The following is a 23,142-nucleotide window of genomic DNA, read 5'->3' as shown; positions in this document are numbered from 1 at the left end:
CAGAAAGCAACACCAATGCAATCATTGATGTAGCGTAAAAAAAGTGAGGGAGTGACACCATTGTAGCTTGGAACATAGACTGTTCCACATAGCTGACAAAAAGGCAGGCATATCTGGGACCCACAGTAGTACCCATATCCACACCTTTTGTTTGGGGGAAGTGGGAGGAGCTGAAGGAGAAATTATTGAGAGTGAGGACAAGTTCTGCTGGATGGAGGAGTGTGGTGGTGGATGGGAACTGGTTGGGTCTGATGTTCAAAAAGAAGCAGAGACCTATGAGGCCTTCCTGATGGGGGATGGAGATGTATAGGGTCTGGAAATCTATGGTGAAAATAAAATGCTCGGGGCCAGGGAACTTGAAATCATTGAAAAGATCAAGAAAGTGGAACATGTCACAGATGTAGGTAGGAAGGGACTGAACCGGGGGGATAAAACTGTGTCAAGGTATGGAGATATGAATTCAGTGGGGCAGGAACAAGCTGAAACAATGGGTCTACCTGGATAAGCAGGTTTGTGGATCTTGGGTAGGAGGTAGAAACAGGAGGTGCGGGGTGAGGGGACTATGAGGTTGGTGGCAGTGCATGGGAGATCCCCAGAGTTAATAAGATCAGTGATGGTGTGAGAGACAGTGGCCTGGTGCTCCTTAGTTCACGGGGTAAGTAAGACGAGGTGTTTGAGAGTTGTCACTGGGCCTCAGCAAGGTAGAGGTCAGTCCACCAGACTACTACAATACCCCCGTTATCTGCAGGTTTGATAGTGAGGTTAGGATTATTGTGGAGAAAGTGGAGAGCAGTGCATTCGGAAGGAGCAAGGTTGGAATTGGAGGGAGGGGTGGTGAAATCGAGATGGTTGATGTCTCATTGGCAGTTAGCAGTGAAAATATCCAGAGCCAGCAGGAGGTCAGAGCAGGGTGTCCAGGAAGAGGAGGACAGCTGAAGACAGGTGAAGGGTGGTGGGAATTGGAATTGGAATTTTTTTATTATTGTCACATGTACTGAGACTTATCGAGAAGGCAACGTGAAAGTCTTTCCTGCTGACGGTTCATGCAGATTAGATCACTACACTGTGCATTATGGTAGAACAAGGGAAAACAACAACAATGTGACTCAGAGAAACTGCAGTGTAGCTAAACAATATGATACAAGATTATAACAAGGTAAATAGTCCAAGTTATAGTTCCAGGGAACAATCTGTCTTGTAACAGTGAGGTAGAAAGTGTCCTTCAGCCTGGTGGTGCGTGCTTTCAGGCGTTTGTATCTTATGCCCAATAGGAGAGGAAAAAGAGAAAATGCCCAGCGTGGTTGGGGTCCTTGATTATGCTTTACTGAGCCAGCAAGAAGTGTAGACAGAGTCCACGGAGGGGGAGCAGTCGTCTGTCTTGTGCTGAGATGTGTCTACAAGTCTCTGCAGTTTCTGCTGCGCAGGTGCTGTACCAAGCCATGATACATCCGGATAGAACGGTGGATACAAACACGAGGAAACCTGCAGATGCTGGAAATTCAAGCAACACACACAAAATGCTGGTGGAACGCAGCAGGCCAGGCAGCACCTATAGGAAGAAGTACAGTCAATGTTTCAGGCCGAGACCTTTTGTCAGGACTGTACTTATTCCTATAAATGGTGCCTGGCCTGCTGCGTTCCACCAGCATTTTGAGAATGATGGATGCCGTCTTCTGTGCCTCAGCAAGAATGGAACACTGGCTGGGAATACAGTCATCCACATTTCAGCATTACTTTCTTTGCTCTGTCCTCCAGAACCACATTTCCATCTCCATCCCCACCAACCATTTTCACTCTCTCATTTCTCCCAAAGTTCAAATTTCAAAGTAAACGTATTACCACATTACATCTATGTGACATATACTACCTTGAGATTCATTTTCTTGTAGGTATTCACAATAGAACAAATAAATGCAATATTATCAATGAAAAACTACACAGAAACAACCGATGTGCAACTGTGGAAATACATAAAAGAAAATAAATAAATAAATATTGAGAGAATGATTTTTAGAATCCTTGAAAGCGGGATAACCGGACCCATTTATCGTTGCTTCAAACCTCTGCAATCTGCCTGCATTTGGAGTCATCAAATTTCGATGTGTCTCGGGCCTACCCCACCTAGATGAACCCATTTTTGCATAGATATTCCAGCAAGGGTCCTAGGCTTCATTCACATGTTAATGTCTCAGTTCTCTCTTCACTTCCAATGGGCGATGAAGTTTGCCATCATAACCTGTTCAGGGCTGTAAGTTTTTCCAGATCCACTCACAATCTAAGTGAGTGAGCGAACCATTCATTTCAGGATGGTGCATCATTGCCTTCTCCGGTGCAATAAATACTGGCCTGAGATAAAAGTTAGCTTTATTTGTCGTATGTTAAACGAAGTATCAAAGCATATAGTGAAATGTATCATTTGTCTCAAATTAAATCAGTAAGGATTAAGCTAGGGGTGGGGGGGGGGGTGGGTTAGCCCGCAAGTGTCACCAACACAGAATACCAATGACTCACTAATCCTAATCATACATCTTCGGAATGTGGGAAGAAACTAGAGCTCCTGGAGGAAACGTACGCAGGCACAGGGAGAACGCAAACTCCCTACAGTGGGAAATGAACCCAGAACGCTGGTGATGCTAGTCGTTAGTTCAGGCCTGGCCAAAACGCAGGATAATTCTGGGTAACTAGAGCACAGAACACAGAAAAATATGACTCGGGAACATGTCCTTTGGCCCAAAATGTTTTTCTAAACTAATTAAACTAGTAATTCAGTGCCAAACCAAACCAATCTGTTCTGCCTAACACAACGTCCATATTCCTCCATTCTCTGCACATCTATGATCCCATCTAAGAAATTCTTAAAGGTCTCTATCAAACTTACTTCTACCACCATCCCCGGCAGTGGGTTCCAGGTATCCACCAGTCTCTGTGTAAGACACTTGTCCCACACATCTCCTCTGAATTTACCCTCCACACCCTCAAATATCAACATTTTGGCCCTGGGGTAAGTTACTGACTTTTTACCCTATCTATACCTCTCATAATCTTATAAACTTCCATCAGGTGGCCCCTGATATTAAAAATCCTGATGAATACAGACAAAATACTGGAGCACCTCAGTAGGTCAGGCAGCATCAGTGGAGAGGAATTAACCGTCAAGGTTTCAGGCTGAGACACTTCATCTGGACTGGAGAAGAAGAAACCAGAGTAAGAAGGTTGTGGGGGTGGGGGTTGTGGGGAATGGCTGGGAGGGGAGGGTGTACAAACAGGGAGATAACAGGTGAAACCAGGTGAGGGGAGAAGGTGTCTGGCTGGGGTGTGGGGGGATAATGCGACGTTGGGAACCAATTGGAGGAAGAAAAGGGCACAAGATGGCGGTGGAGACAAGTTTCCAGGATGGTCACATGGCTGTGGTCCAGGTGAGCACATATCGAACAGCAGCAGAGATGGTAGCAGAGAAGGCCTCAATGAACTCCCATGAAAGTGAAGATTTAAAATTTTTTCCATGATAACATTTGATTCAAAAATCTCATATAAAAACATATCTTCATTGTCAAAAGCCAAGAGAATACTCTTACCGCCAGAAGAAGAGAGGTTTGTTAAGAAGGCTTCTAAAGTTTGGAAATTATCTTTTTCTCTCTCTATTGTGGTGGTTGTCTGTAAACTTGAGGCTTTTGGTCCCTCAGCACTGAGTGGCACAGGAATCTCTGGTAAAAGGAAGAACAATGTTTTCTATAAAACCAGGTATTTCAGCCACATGCTCAGGTTCTCCAGACAAACTTCCTCTCATTAGAAATACATTCGCTCTTCAGGATCTGGGTGTCATAGGATCACACAGCATAGGCATGGTCCTTCAGCCCACTGCCTCAACGCCGACCATCAGCAAGTTGCACCAACTCATCAGGTTGTGGATGAGGCAGGAGGTACAAGACCATGAAGATCCACCCCTCAAGTTTCAACAACAACTTCTCCCCCACTGCTGACAGGTTTATTATTTTTTATTTAGAGGTAGCAGGCTCCAATTACACCCCTGTGACCAATTAACCTACTAACACGTAAGTCTGTGGAACGTGAGAGGAAACCAGAGCACCTGAAGGAAACCAACACAGACATAGGGAGAGTGTACTAACTCCCTACAGAGAACGGCGGGAATTGAACCCAGGTTGCTGGTGCAATAACCGCTACGCTACCCTGCCGTCTCATTCCAATTCTACCGCGGAGTAAATTTCCCTAAACCTTCACCGTGTCATTCTTTGTTTATATTGTCACATAAGTGGTGCATAATTTAATTACCTTTATATAATGTACGTTTTTTAAGTTTGTAATGTACTGTGCTGCTGCTGCGAAAAGCTCATTTTTATGGTATCTTTTCCGTGGTTTTGAAGGCCCAGGACAATAAATCTGAACTTCAGTCCAAAGACCAGATCAGCAGAGATCGTAAGGAACAGTAAACAGGCTCCGGGGAATAAATGGCCATCCCCCCTGGTCATTCTTGCAGGCTGCCAATCATAAACCTCGCTGATTAGGTTTGACACAAACACTGTGTGTGATGTACGGTACATGTGACAAAAAAGCTCATCTTTATTTTCTTTATTGATGTGGTTACTTGAGTAACTGTTGACCTCTTGTCTGCTTGAACCAATCTGGCCATTCCCGTCTGACCTTCCACAATAACAGGACTTTATTGCCAACAAATTGTGCTCACTTAATTTTTTTTGTTTGTTTTCACAGCATTCTCTATAAACTCTAGAAAACGCTTCTGCATGAAAATCCCAGAAGATCAGCAGTTTCTGAGATACTCAAACCACCCAGTGCGGCACCAACAATCATTCCACGGTCAAAGTCACTTAGATCGCATATCTTCCCCATTATGACGTTTGGTCTGAACATCTTGCCCATGTCTGCATGTCTTTATACACTGAGTAGTTGCCATTGATTGGCTGATTAGATATTTGCATTAACAAGCTGGTGTACGTGTACCTGGTAAAAAGGCCACTGAGTCTCTATGATAGAAGTACCTGTGTAACAAATGAAGGACAAGAGGATATCACACTGTTGATGCATACTCAGCTGGAGAAGGTGGTGATGAGCTGCAGTGGACACCAAGACACCCAGTTGGTGTAGTTGAACACGTCTCTCGTTGTCCACCTCCACTCGCCAGAGCCTGACCATCGTTGTAAAGCCTGACCCACAGCCACGTGCCTTGGACAGTCACTGCCTCCCACTCCTCTTGGCTCAGGACATTGGTGAGGTGCATGTACCTGCTTTGGCAGTAGTCCCAAGCCTCTAACTAGCTCTTTGGATCTTTGATCAGGTGGTACCCTCTCCCTGTGAGCTTTGGGACTTGGGCCAAACCTTTGAATATGAGTGAATTATGACACTCTTTTGCCAAAGAGTCATAGGGCCATAGGACACTATAGTACAGAAACAGGTCCTTCAGCCCATCTAGTCCATGCTGAACCATTATCACTTTCAATGATTTTTCATTTCAGGTTCTCAATGGTTATTGTTTTTTTTTCTTTACGTATTTACAGTTTGTTCTTTTGCTGGCTGTTGTCCATCCTGGTGAGTGTGGTCTTTCATTCATTCTACTGTATTTCTTGGAATTACTGTGTATGCCCACAAGAAAATTAATCTCAGGGTTGTATATAATTATTCTGGTATAGCCTCTGGATTTGATCCATATTGTAGCAGTTTAAACACATAGTATTCTCTCTCCTCCCTTCTCATAATGAATGGATTTTCTTCATCACGTGTTCTCAATATTTACTGCTTATTTATTTATTATCTATTTCTGTTTGTATTTGCACAATTTTACACAGTTGTGTTTGTCTTTTATGCACTGGTAGAATGCTCAAGTTGGTGAGGTCTTTCATTGATTCTATTATAGATATTATTCTATAGATTTATTGAGCATGCTCACAAGAAAATCAATCTCAGGGTTGCATATGTTGACATGTATGTACTTTGATAATAAATTTACTTTGAACTTTGCAATGCTACATTAAGGTCTTGCTGAAAATTGAGTCATTTTTTTAAAAATTCCATGTGGAAAATATTCAGAACCTGGAGTAGAAGGCAAGGCTGAAGCAGAGATTGATCAGGATTGTCTTTACCTGTTCCTGAAAGGTTGGCAGGTTTTGCAAGCAGTGCCTCTGAGTCAGGAGCAATTAATTGCTGTAATGGATCTGTTAAAAGAGGAAATATTCATTTTGCCTCAGTTTAGAACTGGTCATTCAGACTATTGGTTGGCGTATCATTAAGCCTTTGGCCAAGTAACTGCAGCCTACTCTCTTCACTTTCTGCTCTTTTACTCATGAGGTAATTGAGACTCAACTTAAATATACTTCTGCCATTTCTTTTATTTTATTCAGAGATACAGCACGGAACAGGTCTTTCTGAACCTACGAGCTACAATCTTCATCAACTCACCTGTTTAACACTAGCCTAATCACAGGACAATTTACAATGACCACTTAACTTACAAACTGGTAGGTCTTTGGACTGTGGGAGGAAACTGGAGCAATGGCGGAAACCCACGCACCATGGTCCCACCGAAAATGTTTCTCAAACTACACCACACTTGACAAATGTAGTTTCTCAAAACTCTTCCCTTTGATCTGTTTTTTAGATCACCTCACATTCATGGCCACCAGTTTGAACAAATTGTGAAAACTTAGTTCAGTTTTCCACTAAGTAGAGCATAGAACGGTACAGCTCAGGAACAAGGTCCCTTGGCCCACATGTTGTGCTGAACCAATTAAGCTAATGACATCTAATCCCTTCTGCCTGCACATGGTTCATATCCCTCCATTCTCTGTAATTTCATGAGCCTATCTATGCACCTCAAACACTTTATTCATATCTGCCTTTACCTCCACCACAAATGGTCATACATTCCCGGCCTCTAGCACTCACTGTGTAAAACAAGCCACGTCTCGTGCATGTCTTTTGAACTCATCCCCTCTCACCATAAATGCATGTTCTCTAGTACTAGATAGCTTGATCCCAGGGACAAAGATACTGGCTGTCTACTCTATCTATGCCCCTCATAATTTTATAAAAACAATTAAGACATAGAAGCAGAATTAGGCCACTCAGCCCATCGAGCCTCTTCTCCTCGTAACCTATGACAGCCTTACTAATCGAGAATCCATCAACCTCTGCTTTAAAGTCAAGAACTTATTAGCCTGCATTTTAAACTTCTTCTATCAGGTCACCCCTCAGCCTTGGTCACTCCAGAGAAAAAAGCACAAATTTGTCCAGCGTCTCTTCATAGCGCACACCCTCCAATCCTGGCAGCATCCTGGTAAGTACTTTCTGCATTCTCTCTAAAGTTTCCTGTAATGGAGCAATCAAATGTGGAAAAGATATTAACATCCTCCTGACCTGCCTTTTATAAATCTGATTTACTGGTCCCTAGGAGATCTTCCTGCCCAGAGGGTTCCTCTCTATTAAAAGTTTCTAGGATGCTGCTTTAAAAAGTCAGAATGAAAAGAGACAAGAATCCCTGTGGCTGTTATTTACACTAAAGTACCCCAGCTTTAATGTGGCACAGTCGTGCAGACAGTACATCTGCTGCCTCACAGCATCAGTGACCCAGGTTCGACACCTCTGGTGCTGTTTGTGTGGAGTTTGCATGCTGTCCTCCCACTGTGTGCACTTCGCTAAGTTGCTTCTGTTTTCACCCACACTCCAAAGAGTTATAGGTTGGCAGGCTGAAGAACACAGTGAATTGCTCTGAATGTGTTTGGGAGAATTGGGGGTGTTACTGTGAGGCAACATTGAGTGAGATGGGCTACAGAGAAATAAATGAGAGAATAGCATTACTTTGAGGAACAGCATAGATTAGAAGGGATGAATGGAATCCCATGTGAAAGGAAGACATTTGATAAATGGCAAAAGACCCAACGTCTTCTTCAGGTCTCACCTCCCATCCTCGTTCGCTATTTCTACTCTTCCCACCTCTATATGCCTATCATCCCTCCTCACCTGGATCCACCTATCACCTGCTCCATCCTTTTCTGTTCACCTCTTTACAACAGCAACCTCTTCCTACCCTTACAGTCCAACTCGAAAGCAGAAGACAAGGATAATGGCAAAATTCTTTGTAGTGTGAAGGAACAGATGGGGTCTTGGGATCCACCACCAGAGATCCAGCAAGGTTGCCATACAGGTGATAGTGTATTTGGTGTGACAGCCTTCATCATTTTGGAGGCAGTTCGAGGGCTGTGAGGTAATGTTGCAGTTCTATAAAGCTCTGGTTAGATCACACTCAAAATATCATGTTCATTTCTGGTCACCTTCCATCCAGGAAGGATGGGACAGCTTTAGAGAGGGTGCGGAGGAGGTTGCTGCCTGGATTAGAGAGCTTGAGGAAAGGTTGGGCAAGCTAGGCCTTTTCCCTTTGGAGTGATGGAGGATGAGAAGACTTGATAGAGATGTACAAGATGACAGGAAGCATATACAGAGTGAAGAGCCAGGGCCTTTTTCCCAGGATGGCAATGGCAAATGTGAGAGGGAATCATTGTCAAATGAGTGAAGGAAAGTTTAGGAGGATGTCAAAAGCCAGTTTTTTACATGAGAGTGGTAGGTGTGTGGAATGCACTACTGAGGGTGGTGGTGGAGGCCGATACATTAAGGACATTTAACAGACTCTCAGACAGTGACATGGATGAAAGAAAAATGGAGGGCTCTGTGGGAGGGAAGGGTAAAGCACGGCACAGGCCTTCCGGCCCTTTGAGCCTTGCTGCCCAGCAACCCACTGATTTAACCCTAGCCTAATCAAGGGATAATTTACAATGACCAAGTAACTGACTAACTGTTATGCCTTTTGGACTGTGGGAGGAAAGCAGAGCATCTGGAACAAACCCACATGCAAACAGGAAGGTCCGTACAAACTTGCTTACAGAGAACACCGGAATTGAACTCTGAACTCCAACACTCCAAGTAGGTTAAAAGGTTACCATGACATTATGAGCCGAAGAGCCTGTACTGTTCTTTGTTATGGTCTACTTTTATGGTCTATACGGAGGGTCCTGACCTGAAACATTGACCGTTCATTTCCCTCCGCAGATGCTGCCTGACCTGCGGAATTGTTCCAGCATCCTGCTGCTGGACATAACTCTTCCTGAAGTGAAGCTAACCAGCGATAGTACCTTTGTAACAAATGAAAGACAGTGTGATATCGCAGTTTGTGTCCATCCACTGATCAACGTCAATGTACACACAGATGGGAAACGTGGTGTTGAAATCCTCCGTGTACCACGGAGCCCAGTTATTATAACTGAAGCTCTCTCCAGTTGTCCACTTCCACCCATTGGGGGACTGGCCATCGTTATAAAGTCCGATCCACAGCCGCTCTCCGGGGGCAGCGAAGTGGATGATAACCCCCTCCTCCTCTCGGCTTGGGATGCTGGCGAGATCGGTGAACATCCTCTGGCAGTGCTCTCTGGCCTGAGCCCAGCTCTTCATTTCTGGAACCAAATGATAGCTTCTTCCCGAGAGCTTCGAAATCAGGTGCAGGCCTTGGAAAGCAAGTTTGAAAGTAGAGTACAATAAATTGGTAAATTGGTTTACTTGTCACACGTACCAAGAAATTCCACCCTATGATATATGGAAAACTTCAGCAAAAAGCTAATGTCTTATCGTCAGAGTTTAGAGGGGATTGAGGTCACCAGCATTTTGTGTGTGTGCTCAAGATTTCCAGCATCTGTAAAATCTCATGCTTATTCCTCCCCATAGAAGCTTCCTGGCTTGCTGAGTTCCTCCAGCATTTTGTCTTTGTTGTTCACTGATTCATTGGTATTGGAATTGGTTTAGTTTTGTCACATATACCAAGATACAGTGAAAAGCTTATCTTGCACACAGTTCATACAGATCAGATCATTACACAGTGCACTGGGGTAGAACAAGGTAAAACAATAACAGAATGCAGAATAAAGTCTAAAAGTTACAGAGAAAGTTCAGTGCAGGTAAACAATAAAGTGCAAGGTCATAACGAGGTAGATTGTGAGGTCCAGCTAATCGTACAAGAGGTCCATTCAACAGTGGGCTAGAGCTGAAGCAGCCCTTGAGCCTAGTGGTACGTGCCTTCTGCACTTGTAACTTCAGTCTGATGGGAAAGGAGTGGGGGTGGGGAGTGAAGAGGGGTTGTCTGGGGTGAGTAGGGTCTTTGATTATCCTGGCTGCTTTAGAGGCAGTAGAAGTATAGATAGATCTGAAGGTTCTATTTTAATCTGACGCATGTATTTTTTGAATTACACATTAACTATATTTTGTCTGAATTGATCATAAGTAAGATTCCAATTTCTCCCTGCCTCCCAGAACTGAGTCCAGGACCCTGCAGGTCACTGCTGTTCTAAATATGGCAAGGATTTGCGATATGAAGATAGGTGGAGGCCAGGTAGTTTTGAGACCGCAGAGAAAGGTGTTAGACAGATTAGGAGAATGAACAATGAAATGGCAGATGGGATACAGTGTCAGAAAGGATATGGGCATTCACTTTTGTAGGAGAAATAAAAGGGTATGCTATTTTCTAAATGGAGAGAAAACTCAAAAATCTGAGGTGCAGAGAGGCTTGGGAGTTCTTGTGCAGGACTCACTAAAGGTTAATTTGCAGGTTGATCGGTGGTGAAGAAGCCAAATGCAATGTTAGCATTCATTTTGAGAGGACTAGAATATAAAAGCAAGGACGTGATGTTCAGGCTTTATGAAGCTCTGGTAAGGCCTCACTTGGAGTATTGTGAGCAGTTTTGGGCTCCTCATCTTAGAAAAGATATGCTGACATTGGAGAGGGTTCAAAGGTGGTTCATGCATATTATTCTGGGATTGAAAAGCTTTTCATATGAGGAGCATTTGATGGCTCTGGGTCTCTACTCTCTGGAAATCAGAAGAATGAGAGGTGACTTCGTTGAAACCTATCGAAATTTGAAGGGCCTCAATAGAGTGGATGTGCAGAGGACGTTTCATATGGTGGGGGAGTCTAAGACCAGAGGACACAGCCTCAGAATAGAGGGATGACCTTTAGAATGGAGATGAGAAGGAATTCCTTTAGCCAGAGAGTGGTGAATCTGTGGAATTTGTTGCCCGAGGCAGATGTGAAGGCCAAGCCATTGGGTATATTTAAGGCAGAGGTTGATAGATTCTTGATTAGTCAGGGCATGAAGGGATACAAGGAGAAGGGAGGACATTGGGGCAGAGAGGGAACATGGATCAGCCATGATGAAATAGTGGAGAAGACATGATGGGCCAAATGGCCTAATTCTGCTTCTATATCCCATGGTTTTATGGTTTGTGGCAGGGATTTCCAGAACCACCCTCTGTTCTGGGTGACTTGTGCAGACTTTTTCTAGATTTTCCACCGCAAACATAATCAAAGATCCCTGATATGCCCTCTTCCCCACCCACCCATCCAGCAGAAGATGTAAAAGCCTGGAAATTTGTACCACCTGACTCATGGACAGCTTCCCTCCATGATCATCAGACTATGAATGGGCTTCTTGTACAATTCAATGGTCTTTTGACCCTCTAGCCTTGTCATGGTCTTGCACCTTATTGTCTACCTGCACTGCACTTTCTCTGTAATTGTAAGACATTATTCAGAATTCTGTAATTGCTTATTCCCCTGTACTACCTCAATGTAAACAGTCTGTATGGATGGCATGTAAAACAAAGTCTTTCTCTGTACCTCAGTGTGAGTTCAAACTTCAAAGATTCAAGGTTCAAAGGTTCATTTACTATCAGAGAATGTACACAGCCTGAAATTTGTACTCTTCACAGACATCCAGGATGATAGAAACATTGGTGGCCTCACCTCTCTCCTTTATTATCAAAGTACAATACTAAATGACAGTAATAAACCAATTTTCAATTTCACTTTCCTCATCTCTCCTCTAATCCCTTTACCAATTACTTTAATTTTGTATAAATTAAAAGAAATGAACAACTTATTTTTAATTTACACTCAATAAACACTTTATTGGGTACCTCCAATCATACCACAGTCAAAGTTCTTCCACATTTTGAACAACAACTGATCCACCTGACCAGCTTGGCATGCTCTCACACATTGAGTTGCTGCCTCATGATTGGCTGAATAGATATTTGCATTAATGAGCAGGTGCACAGGCATACCTAATAAAGTGGACACTGCTTTCCTTGTGAACATTGTGTCTCTAATACTATTCATTTGTGATGCTACTGAAAGTTCAATGTACCTCTGCAAATGACAACAAATGCAACTTTAACTATAAAACAGGGTTTATTACTGCTGAACATTCTCTGCTGATTTATGAATAGATGAGCCCCCTCACAGGAAGACATAATTTGTTTTCCTCAAAGGACTTCAAGCTTACAGCACAGATACACACAGCCATTTCAATTATAGGACAGTAACCGGCCATTCAGCCCAACTGGTTTGTGCTAGAGTCTACGTACCAGATACCCCACAGACAAACTCAAATTAAAATGTTGTTCTTCTTTGGGGCAAGAAGACAAAGAGGCAGCCATTTCAAAGTGTGGTACATAGGAATTGCTTCTTCTTGCAGATGGTGGTGAATCTCTGGAAATCTCTATCCCGGGGAGTAGTGGAGGTTGGGTCATTCAAATTGTAACTTTTTGTCAAAGTAGGGGAATTGAGGGTGATGTGGAATTGGCACAGAGCTGAAGCCTGGGGTAGGTCAGCATTACATGGCATGTTGGAGCAGGTTTGTGGGGCCGAATGGCCTGCAAACGTTTTGTTTAACCTCAGTGTTCTGAAGCTCTGCACCTTTCTATACCTTGTTGGTAATCTTTTGGTAACCATTAACCCCCTTACAAATCTCTGCAACAAATTCCACATATTCAGCATCCTCTGGCTGAAGAAATTCCTCCCACACTAAAATACTTATGGTATGTATAAGATCATAAGACATATGAATCAAAGTAAGCCATTCGGTCCATCGAGTCTATTCCACCATTCCATCATGGCTGATTTATTTTCTCTCTCAATCCCATTCCCTGCCTTCTCCCTGCAACCATAAACACTCTTACTGTAACCATAAACACTCATACTTCATTTTGAATATACCTAATAATTTGGCCTCCGCAGCTGTCTCTGGTAATGATTTCCACAGATTCACCACCCTCTAGCTGAAGAAATTCCTCCTCACCTCCATTTGAATTTCAGTCAAGTTTTCTCAGAGTGGGAAGATGTTTGAAGATTTTTGCTTTTGATTCTGAGAGCCTAGAAAATTGTTATTCCTGGAGACTAAAATATTCCTGAGTTATGTTGTTTCAAGGCCAGGCTGTTGTACCTACCTGTTTCTGAGGAGTCTGTGGCCCGATCAGTTGAGGTATCACCTTCTCGAGAGACAGGAGCTGCCAGAGGCTCTGTTAAAAAAAGGGTCAAAGAGTCAGAGAGAGTCCAGCAATAGAAAGAAGTCCTACAGTAATTTCAATGCACAGGGACACAATAGTACACAGACAATCATGGACACACCCCTCCCCACAATTGACAAGAGGTGCTGCCTGAAGAAGACAGCATTTTTCATCAAGGATTCCCCAACATCTGGGCCATTCCCTTTTCTCACAGCTTCCATCAGGTAGGAGGTACAGAAGCCTGAAGGCCCACACCATCAGGTTCAGGAATGTGATGGATATTCAACTTACAGCGCCAAAAGACTTATTGCTGACCGTAAACGCTAGAAATCCAGAGTCACACATGCAAAATGCTGAAGGAACTCAGCAGGTCAGGCAGCTTCTACGGAGAGGAATAAAGAGCTGATGTTTCATGCTGAGACCAGACCTGATGAGGGCTTCAACCTAAAATGTCATCTCTTTATTCCCTGACCTGCTGAACTCCGCCAGCATTTTTGTATGTGTAATTACTGACCTTTGCTTTTTAGCACAGCAGAAAAACTGTCCAAAGTTCAAGAAGTTTGTTGTCACTAAGTTAAACTTCTAAGTAGAACACTTGACTCACCTCCTTGACTTACTCAAGGATAACAATGAGATCCCCATAGGCCTAGTTGAACTATGAGACAATTAAGTGAAATAAGAAGGTCCACGTTGGCTTAATTATACATTCCATCCACCTGGCCTTGTGAATGTAGTTGAGAAGCATCATGTACCAATGATGCCAACTTGTAGAAAACCAAGGCAGACAGAATTGGTGGGAATGATACAAAGTCCATTCCTCAGCCTTTGGTTTCCGTGATGGACAACACACTCATCTGCAACCCATTGGTATGTCTTTCTGTTTTGCAAGAACAGCACTTGTGTTTTCAAATCTGTTGTAATTTGTCAATCTCTGAAAGAATTTCTCCTCAGAATTAAATATACTTCACTTAAAAATCAACTGCATTTAATCTACTTCCTGAGCATATCGATGCAATTACAAAGAAGGCACAATAGCAGCTATATTTCATTAGGAGTTTGAGGAGATCTGGTATGTCACCACTCGCAAATTTCTACAGCTGCACTATGGAGGGTATTTTAACTGGCTGCACTACTATCTGGTATGGGGTGGTGGGGGACTACTGCACAGGACTGAAATAGTCCATTGAGTCTGCTCTGCCATTGCATCATGGCTGAAAAATTTTCCCTCTCAATCCCATTTTCCTGCCTTTTCTCTCTAACTTCCAATACCCTGACTAATTAAGTGCTGATGAACCTCCACTCTAACTATACCCCATGCCTTGGCCTCCACAGCTATCTGTGATTTCCACAGATTCACCACTATCTTCATCTTTGTTCTTACGGGATGTCGTTCTATTCTGAGGCTGTGGTCTCTGCTCCTAGGCTCTCCCTTTATCGGAAACATTCTCCGCACATCCACTCTAGGCCTTTCAATATCCCCTAGGTTTCCCACCCACTCCATTCTTCTAAACAGCTGTGAGTAGGGATCAGGGGGTATGGAGAGAAAGCAGGTACAGGGTTCTGAGTTGGATGATCAGCAATGATCATACTGAATGGTGCTGCAGGCTCGAAGGGCCGAATGGCCTACCCCTGCACCTATTTTCTATGTTTCTATGAGTACAGGTCCAGAGTCATCAAACACTTCTCATATGTTAACCTTTCAATTCCCAGGATCAGTGTCCTGAACCCCCTCTCCAGCGAAAGCACATCCTTTCTTAGGGCCCAAAACTGTTCACAGTACTCTAAGGGCGGTCTAAGCAATGCCTTATAAAGCCTCAGCATCACATCCTTGCTTTTGTATTCCAGTCCTCTCAAAATGTATGCTAACATTGCATTTGCCTTGCGTACTACCGACTCAACCTGCAAGTTACTTTTATGGAAATCCTGCTCAAGGACTTCCTGATCACTTTGCACCTCCAACTTCTGAATTCACCCCCAATTTAGAAAACAGTCTAAACCTTAATTCCTTCTTCCAAAGTGCATGACCATACACTTCCCCACACTGTATTCCATCTCCCACCTGCTTGCCCAATCTCCTAATCTGTCCATGTCCTTCTGTAAACTCCCTGCTTCCTCAACACTGCCTGCCCTTCCACCTATCTTTGTATTGTCCGCAAACCTGGCCACGGAACCTTCAATTCTGTCATCCAGATCTTTGGCATATAATGTGAAAACTAGCAGACCCAACACCAACCCCTGCAGAACACCACTGGTCACTGGCAGCCAACCAGGAAAGAGTCATATTGCACAGGTACTGTGGCAGGATTTGAACCAGAGGTTTATCATTAACATGAAAAGTAGCGGAAAGATAATGTGAAATGTAATTGGTGCTGACCATCAACAACCCTTCACACTAATCCTACATTAATCAAATTTTTAATTCTCCCCATGTCCCCACATTCCCATCAATTCTCCCCAGATTCTACCGTTCACCACACACTTGGGCAACTTACCCACAAATCCACACATCTCTGAAGACTGTTTAGTCCCACTGCCTTTTGAAAAACATCACGTCTCATTATTTTAAACTCCAGTGAGAATAGACCAAACCTATTCAACCTTTTATTGTAAGACAACCCTCTTTTCACTCCCAGGAGTCAAACTACTGAATCTTCCCCAAAATGCCTGCAGTTCCCACAGACCTCTCACCCACTCACCAAGCTCTATCACATTAGGGGCATCTTATTGCGACATATTAACCCACCAATCTCTATGCCATTGGGATGTGGGTGGAAACCAGAACAGTCAGGAGGAATCCCACTTTGTCACATGGAGAAGGTGCAGTCTCCACACACACAGTGCCCAAGGGATCAAAGCCATGTCTCTGGCACCATGAGGAAGTGGTTCTACCTACTATGCCACTGTGCCAATTCTACAGGCCAATATGACAGTTACAGGCCATTTGGCCCATCTGTTCCATACTGGAATTGATTGTTTCAATGAGCTCACTAGACTCCACTTTATTGAACTTTATCTGCATAAAGTTCTGATCTAAACAGAAAATATTGGGAACATTCAGTAATTTGGGTAGTACCTGTAGAAAGAAAACCAACCTAGAAAGAAAGCCTCGTTCACTTTCACCCATGGTCCACAGATTCCTTCTTTTTCTTCCCTTTACCTATCACCTCCCAGCTTCTCATGTCATCCCTCCACCCCCACACACCCATCTTTCCCCTCACCTATCACCTGCCAACTTGTGCTCCTCCCTCTCCCCCAACCTATTATTCTGGCTTCTATCCCCATTCTTTCCAGTCCTGATGAATGGCCTTGATCAGAAACATCAACTGTTCATTTCCCTCCATAGTTGCTGCCAGAACTGCTGAGCTCCTATTGCGTTTTGTGTGTGATGCCCGAGACTCCCAGCATCTCCTGTGCTAAGCATTAATGTTCCAGGTTGTTTTGCAAGGGGCAGGTCAAATATTCACCTGCATCTGAAGCTTTGGTGGGTTGCACAGCCCAGCTATTGGGTTTGGTAGTAATGGACACTTTCAGCTGTCCTGTTGAAAGAGAAGAAGTGTTTGATTTTTGTTGATTGAATGTTCTAGAACGTACGGGCTACCTGGTGTTCCCAATCACCTGAAACCAACCAATATTACTTCATTTCCAGCTCTCTTGTCAGCTCCCTGCTCTCTTTGCCCCTCTGCACCTGCTGCATGTTAAATACTCAATGCCAGTCTTGGTTTCCAATACAGATATGGGAGATGGGAGGGAACTGGAACGGCTGAAGGAAACCCACATGGTAGCAGAGAGGAGCATGCCAGCTCCACACAGACAGCACCGGAGTTTGGGATTGAACCTGGATCTCTAGAGGCAGCGGCTCTACCTACCGTGCCACCGTGGCATGGGTATTCTACTCTTCTCTGTCGAAGATCAAAGTTAAAATAAATTTATCATCAAAGTACGTATACATCACCAGATACCACCTGGAGATTCATTTTCTTGCAGGCGTTCACAGGAAAATGAAGAAATGTATTTGATACAGTAAGGAACAGGCCTCTTCGGCCCACTGAGCCGTGCTGCCTAGCAACCCACCAACTTTACCCAGGTCGAGTCACAGGACAATTTACAATGACCAATTAATCTACTAATTAGTATGTCTTTGGTCTGTGGGAGGCTACCCTCACACAGATGGGAAGGAACATACAAGCTTTCTTACTGTTGGAATTGAACTCCAAACACTCCAACACCCAGAGCAGTCTTAGCATCGCGCTAACTGCTACGCAATGATGGCGCTCCAATAGAGGCGATGAAAAACTATACAGGGACTGCCAAACAACCAATGTGCAAAAGAAGGCTAACTGCAAGACTATAAATAACTAAACAGACAGATAGATAGATTAAACTTAGTAGTAGCCAGATCCCTGGCAGGATCCTTGCACCAGAGGTGATGATGTTATCAGGCACTGATATCTGGGGCAAAGATGGTGGAAGTTGGAAGCCACATCTCATCGTTTAGACTCATGTAGGTCGATTGGTGAAGAAGGCAACATTCATAGATGGGGGGTAGAATATAAAGGTAGGGGTAGTGTCGCAACATTACAAAGCACTGGTTAGACCACACTTGGAGCATTGTGCACAGTTCTGATCACCACACGACAGGAAGGATGTGGTTGCACTGGAGTGAGTGCAGAGGAGACCTGGATTGGAGAATTCATCTGTGGGGAGAAAATGGACAGACTGGACTTGTTCTTCCTGGAGTGGAAAAGGCTGATCGATAATGAGGTTATGATTCTAAAATTCTGAGAGGCATCTGAGAGGATTCTTTCTTATGGCAGGGGCATCTAAAATGAAAGAGCAGAGGCTGAGGTGAGAGTTAGGAAACTTAAAGAGGATCTGAGGGATTTTTTTTATACGCAGAGAGGGTGTGTTATCTGGAACATGCTGCCAGAGGAGGTGATACAATCACTATGCTTAAGAGGCATTTAGACAGATAAAAGGCAAGGTATACAGTCGATGGAAAAGGTTCCAATGTGGGCAAATCAGATTAGTGCAGATGGGCAAAAAAAATCAGCAAGGACTCCCCATCGCTGTCTGGAAGGAATTTATATGTTCTCCCTGTGACTTGTGGGTTTCCCCTGGGTGCTCCAGTCTCCTCATTACTAAGATTAGTAGATTAATTGGTCACAATTAGTTTAATTGGGTGGTGTGTGATTCCATCATTCTACGATGTTCCTCTTCACCATACTGGGTGCCTGTAGCTGAGCCAGATGTGTGGCGGGGGGAACGAGAAATTATAAAGTGGGGAAAGGGGTTTACTTCTTGTGAATTCGAGGAGCTGGATGTGTGACGAGAGCATGAAATTAAAAAAAATGATCCCAATGTGCACAAGGAGAACTCTGGTACAAGACTGGTTAAGATGCTGGACTAGCATCGGAAGGCAGCGATGAGAGTTCAAATCCCACCACAACCACTTGGGAATTGAAATTCAAACGATTAAATAAAACAAATTAAATGCAAACCCAGGTTGATAGTACTAAAAAGGTTTTCTGGTTGCATCAGCACTTTACAGTCTGTCTGTGCAACTCATTTCATTGTGGCTCATCGGAAATAACTTAGTGGAATGTGCTTTGAAGGTAGAATTGCACTGCGGCTGATACAGACGGCACAGGATTATTCACTCATCCACGGGCAAAGCACAGATGCAGCATCTCTTCCCCCTCCTCCCCCTTACAGTAAGGGGAATGGGGCAATGAAGCAGCCTAGATAATGATTTTAAGATCAATTGATTAATTCTGTGAAGACAGAGCACTTAAGATTGCAGGAGACACCATCCTGGCCATGTTCTTATTTCGCTGCAGAAGGTACAGGAGCCCAAGGTTCCACATCACAAGGTCCGGGAAATTATTACCCTACAACCATCAGGCTCCTGAACCAGTGTGGATACCTTCACTCACCACAACTCAAATTCTGGGTTTAGGTATTTAGAGTTCTGAGTTGTGAGCATGCTATGTGGTACTGGAAGCATGGTGATACTTGTGGGCTGCCCCAGCACAATCATCACTGATTTGATTTGATGCAAACAACACATTTTACTAACAACACACACAAAATGCTGGTGGAACACAGCAGGCCAGGCAGCATCTATAAGCAGAAGCACTGTCGACGTTTCGGGCCGAGACCCTTCGTCAGGATTTTTACTGTATGTTTTGATGTGCATGTGACAAATAAAGCTAATCTTTATCTTCCATTAATCCTATTACTGGCACATTTTCCAAGATTTCTATGCCTTGATTCAACGCTGTATTTTAATCTTCATAAAGTGGAACATATTGGATAGGAAAATAGCCATTTGGCTCACTGGTAGAGCCTAGTGTTGAAGTACAGCTCCCACCCTCAACACAGACCACCTGTTCACTCCTTAATACAGAGGGAGGGAATAATCAGACCACTTCTTTACTTCCTCCCGACACATTCACCGTTTGTCCAGTTGCACTGTGGCTGAGACAACCTACTCAGGATTACTTATCCTTCTGCAGGCAGAGCACAGATTCACACCTGATTCATTTCCCCCCTCTTCCACACTGTTAAATGTAGTTGACAGCGTTAACTGACTCACGTTTGAGTGATGGTAGTGGGAACTCTGCTGGAAGAGAGAATGGTTTAACAGGCCATTGGGCCTGTCATCTGACATTCATGTGGAATGAAAGGCGTAATTGTAAAGGGGCACAGGTTTAGAGTCACGAGACGCTGCAGACTCTGGAATCTGGAGCAACACACAATGTGCTGGAGGAATGCAGCGGATCGGGAAGCCTCTATTTAGGGAAGGGGGAGTCAATGTTTTGGGTCAAGATCCTTCATCTACATCAGTTTTAGAATCACAGAGCCATACAGCACCAAAGCAGGACCACACCAAAACTAGTTCCCTTTTCCTCATGTTTGACCCGTCTAAACCTTTCCTATCCATGAACTTGTCAATGTGACTTCCACTGGCATATTCCTCCATGCACACACCCTTGGCGTAAAAAAGTGACCTCTAGGTTTCCAATTAAATCTCTCCCCTCTCACCCTAAGCCTGTGCTCACTAGTTCATAATTCCTCAACCGTGGGGAGAAAAGCCTGTGCATATTGAGCCTATCCATGCTGCTCATGAATCTATATGTTTCTATAAGATCACTCCTTAGTGTTCTATGCTCCAAGGAATAAAGTCTTAATCTGCCCAGCCTATCTTGATAACCCTGGCAACATCCTCATGAAGTTTTTTTTGCACTCTTTCCAACTTAATGGAAGCTTTCCTACAGCAAGGTGAACAAAATTGAACGCAAAACTATAGGAGCAACCTCACAAACATCTTCTACAAATGCAACTACAACATCTCAGCTTCTACACTCAGCACCCTGACTGATGAAGACCAGCATCCCAAATGTCTTCTTTACCACCCAATCTACCTGTGACACCAAGTTCAGGGAACCAGGTACTTGTACTCCAAGGTCCCTCTGTTCTATAACACTCACCAGATCCTTGCTCTTTACCGTGAAAGCCAAACCTTGATTTGACTTTCCAAAAGGCAAAACCTCACACTTACCTGAATTAAACTCCATTTGCCATTCCTTGGCCCACTTACCCAGCGTATCAAGATCTACCTGTAATTTTTGACAACCTTAATCGCTGTCCATCATACCGCCGATTTTAGTGCCATCTGCAAACTTACTAACCACGCCTTGTTCATCCTTATCCAAATCATCGACAAAGATGATGAGCAACAATAGGCACCACTCTGACCCCTGAGGCACACCACTAATTACAGGCCTCCAGTCCAACAAACAACCTTCCAGCATCACACCCTGCTTTCAAACATCAAACCATTCATGTGCCCAATTGGCCAGTTTTCTCTAGATCAGGACAGCCAACCATGTAGAACCCCGTCAATGGCCTTGCTGAAATCCACAAGTCCTGATGAAGGGTCTTCAGCTCAATACATTGACTGTTTACTCTTTTCCATAGACTCTGCCTGACCTGCTGACTTCCTCCAGCACTTTGTGTGCATTGCTTTGGATTTCCAGCATCTCCAGATTTTCTCATGTTTCCATATAGACCACATCTACCCCCTGCCCTTGTTGACCTTCCTGTACAAATCATCAAAAAAACTCAATCAAGTTTGTCAGCCATGACCTCCCAAGCACAATGCCATGTTAGAGTAGAGGTTAGCGGGATGCATCGGGGTTCAGAGTTCAGTTCCACCATCCTCCATAAGAAAGTTTGTACATTCCTTCTCGTGTGTGAGTGGGTTTCCTCTGGGTGCTCCGGTTTCCACCCACAGTGCAAAGACAGATTGCTTGGTAACTTCATTGGTCATTGTAAGTTAACTGGTGATTAGGGTAGGGTTAAATAGCAGGGCTGCTGGGCAGCATGTCATGGTCAACCAGAAGGGCCTGTTCTGCACTGTATCACTAAATGAATAAGCTGTGCTGACTACCCCAAATCAACCTCTGTCTTCCCTAAAGCATGCACCTTATCCCTAGGCTATCAGTTCCAAACAAAAAATATTAAAATGGCAAAGGAGGCTACTCTTGACGCAAGGGGAAAGGGTTGCTGAGGCCAGCTGGTGGGTTTACCTGCGCTCAATGCTTGGGTGGGCTGGGTGCTCACTGTGTGAGGAGAGTCCATGGTTGTTTGAGGGAGATCAGATAAAGAGATAATAGTCTAGCGGTTAGCGTAATACTATTTCAGTGCCAGAGAAATTCCCTTTGCTGTCTGTAAGGAGTTTATATGCTCTCTCTGTGACTGCTTGAGTTTCCTCTGGGTGCCCCAGTATTCTCCCACCTTCCAAAGGTACACACGTTAGAGTTTGTTGTGGACATGGTATGTTAGCACCGGAAGCAGGACAACACTCGCGGGCTGCCCTCAGCGCATCCTCGGACTGTGTTGGTCATCGATGCCAATGATGCGTTGCATGGTATGTTTCAGTATTTCCCTGTACATATGACAAAGCTTATCTTTATGTTTAACAGAAACCCGAGGTTCTGCAAATGCTGGAAATCTTGAGCAACGCACACAAAATGCTGGAGGAGCTCAGCAGGTCAGCAGCAGGTATGGAGGGGAATAAACAGTCGATACTTCAGGTTACAATATGTCAACTGTGTAGTTCCCTCCTAAGATGTTTTGACCGCCTGTTGTCATAGAGGTCTAGACAGACAAAGCATGGAAACAGGCCCTATAGCCCAATGAGTTTCTGGGGACCCATTTACTAAACCTAGATGAATCCCATTTATTATTCATCCCACATTCCCATAAATCCTCCCAGTTTCTGCTCTCACCCACACAACTTACAGTGTCCCAATACCCTGCAAACTCCACACAGATAGCACCCAAGGTCAGGAGTGAACCCCTTACCCTGGAGCATTGAGGTAGCAGCTCCACTAGTTACACCACTGTACTTTGTTAAACTTCCAAAAGTTCTTTGACCTCGTTACTTCTTTCCTCTCTCTTTCTTATTTCATTGCTGAGTGATAGCAATTTATGAGGCCCTTCAGCCCACTGTGTCCATGTTTACTCACTTCCAAATACCAGCTCCCATTCGAGAGCTCCATATATTGTGGCCACCCAGGTACTTTATACAGGTGAGGAGCTTTTCCAGATTCTCATTCTACTCTACACAAAGACATTTCCCCTCAACCCCTTCTTTAAGCCTTCTCTGCTAATTGTATGCCCCCTAGTTCATAGTATTTGATTTCCCAGTCTTGTAAGGAATTTCCTGACCATCTTGACTAGGTCTCTCTGTTAAGAACCTTCAATTTTATCCCAGGCCTT

At 44.0% G+C, this 23,142-nt stretch overlaps 1 protein-coding gene across 1 annotated transcript in view; it reads right to left on the bottom strand.

Moving 5' to 3' along the window:
* Positions 1 to 2,640: 2,640 nt before the first annotated feature.
* Positions 2,641 to 23,142, bottom strand: part of LOC140721377 (macrophage mannose receptor 1-like) — a 34,474-nt gene continuing 13,972 nt past the window's right edge. The window contains exons 2-7 of the mRNA XM_073036223.1: positions 16,821 to 16,892; positions 13,297 to 13,368; positions 9,156 to 9,524; positions 6,114 to 6,185; positions 3,576 to 3,704; positions 2,641 to 2,681 (exon numbers count right to left, since the gene is read on the bottom strand). Coding sequence (XP_072892324.1) covers positions 2,641 to 2,681; positions 3,576 to 3,704; positions 6,114 to 6,185; positions 9,156 to 9,524; positions 13,297 to 13,368; positions 16,821 to 16,892 — 755 coding nt within the window. The remainder of the gene's footprint in view (positions 2,682 to 3,575; positions 3,705 to 6,113; positions 6,186 to 9,155; positions 9,525 to 13,296; positions 13,369 to 16,820; positions 16,893 to 23,142) is intronic.

Source organism: Hemitrygon akajei, chromosome 2 (genome assembly GCF_048418815.1).
Source record: "Hemitrygon akajei chromosome 2, sHemAka1.3, whole genome shotgun sequence".
Classification (NCBI taxonomy): Eukaryota; Metazoa; Chordata; class Chondrichthyes; order Myliobatiformes; family Dasyatidae; genus Hemitrygon; species Hemitrygon akajei.
The sequence above is the reverse complement of the archived record's forward strand: the minus strand, read 5'-3'. Positions and strand labels throughout refer to the sequence as shown.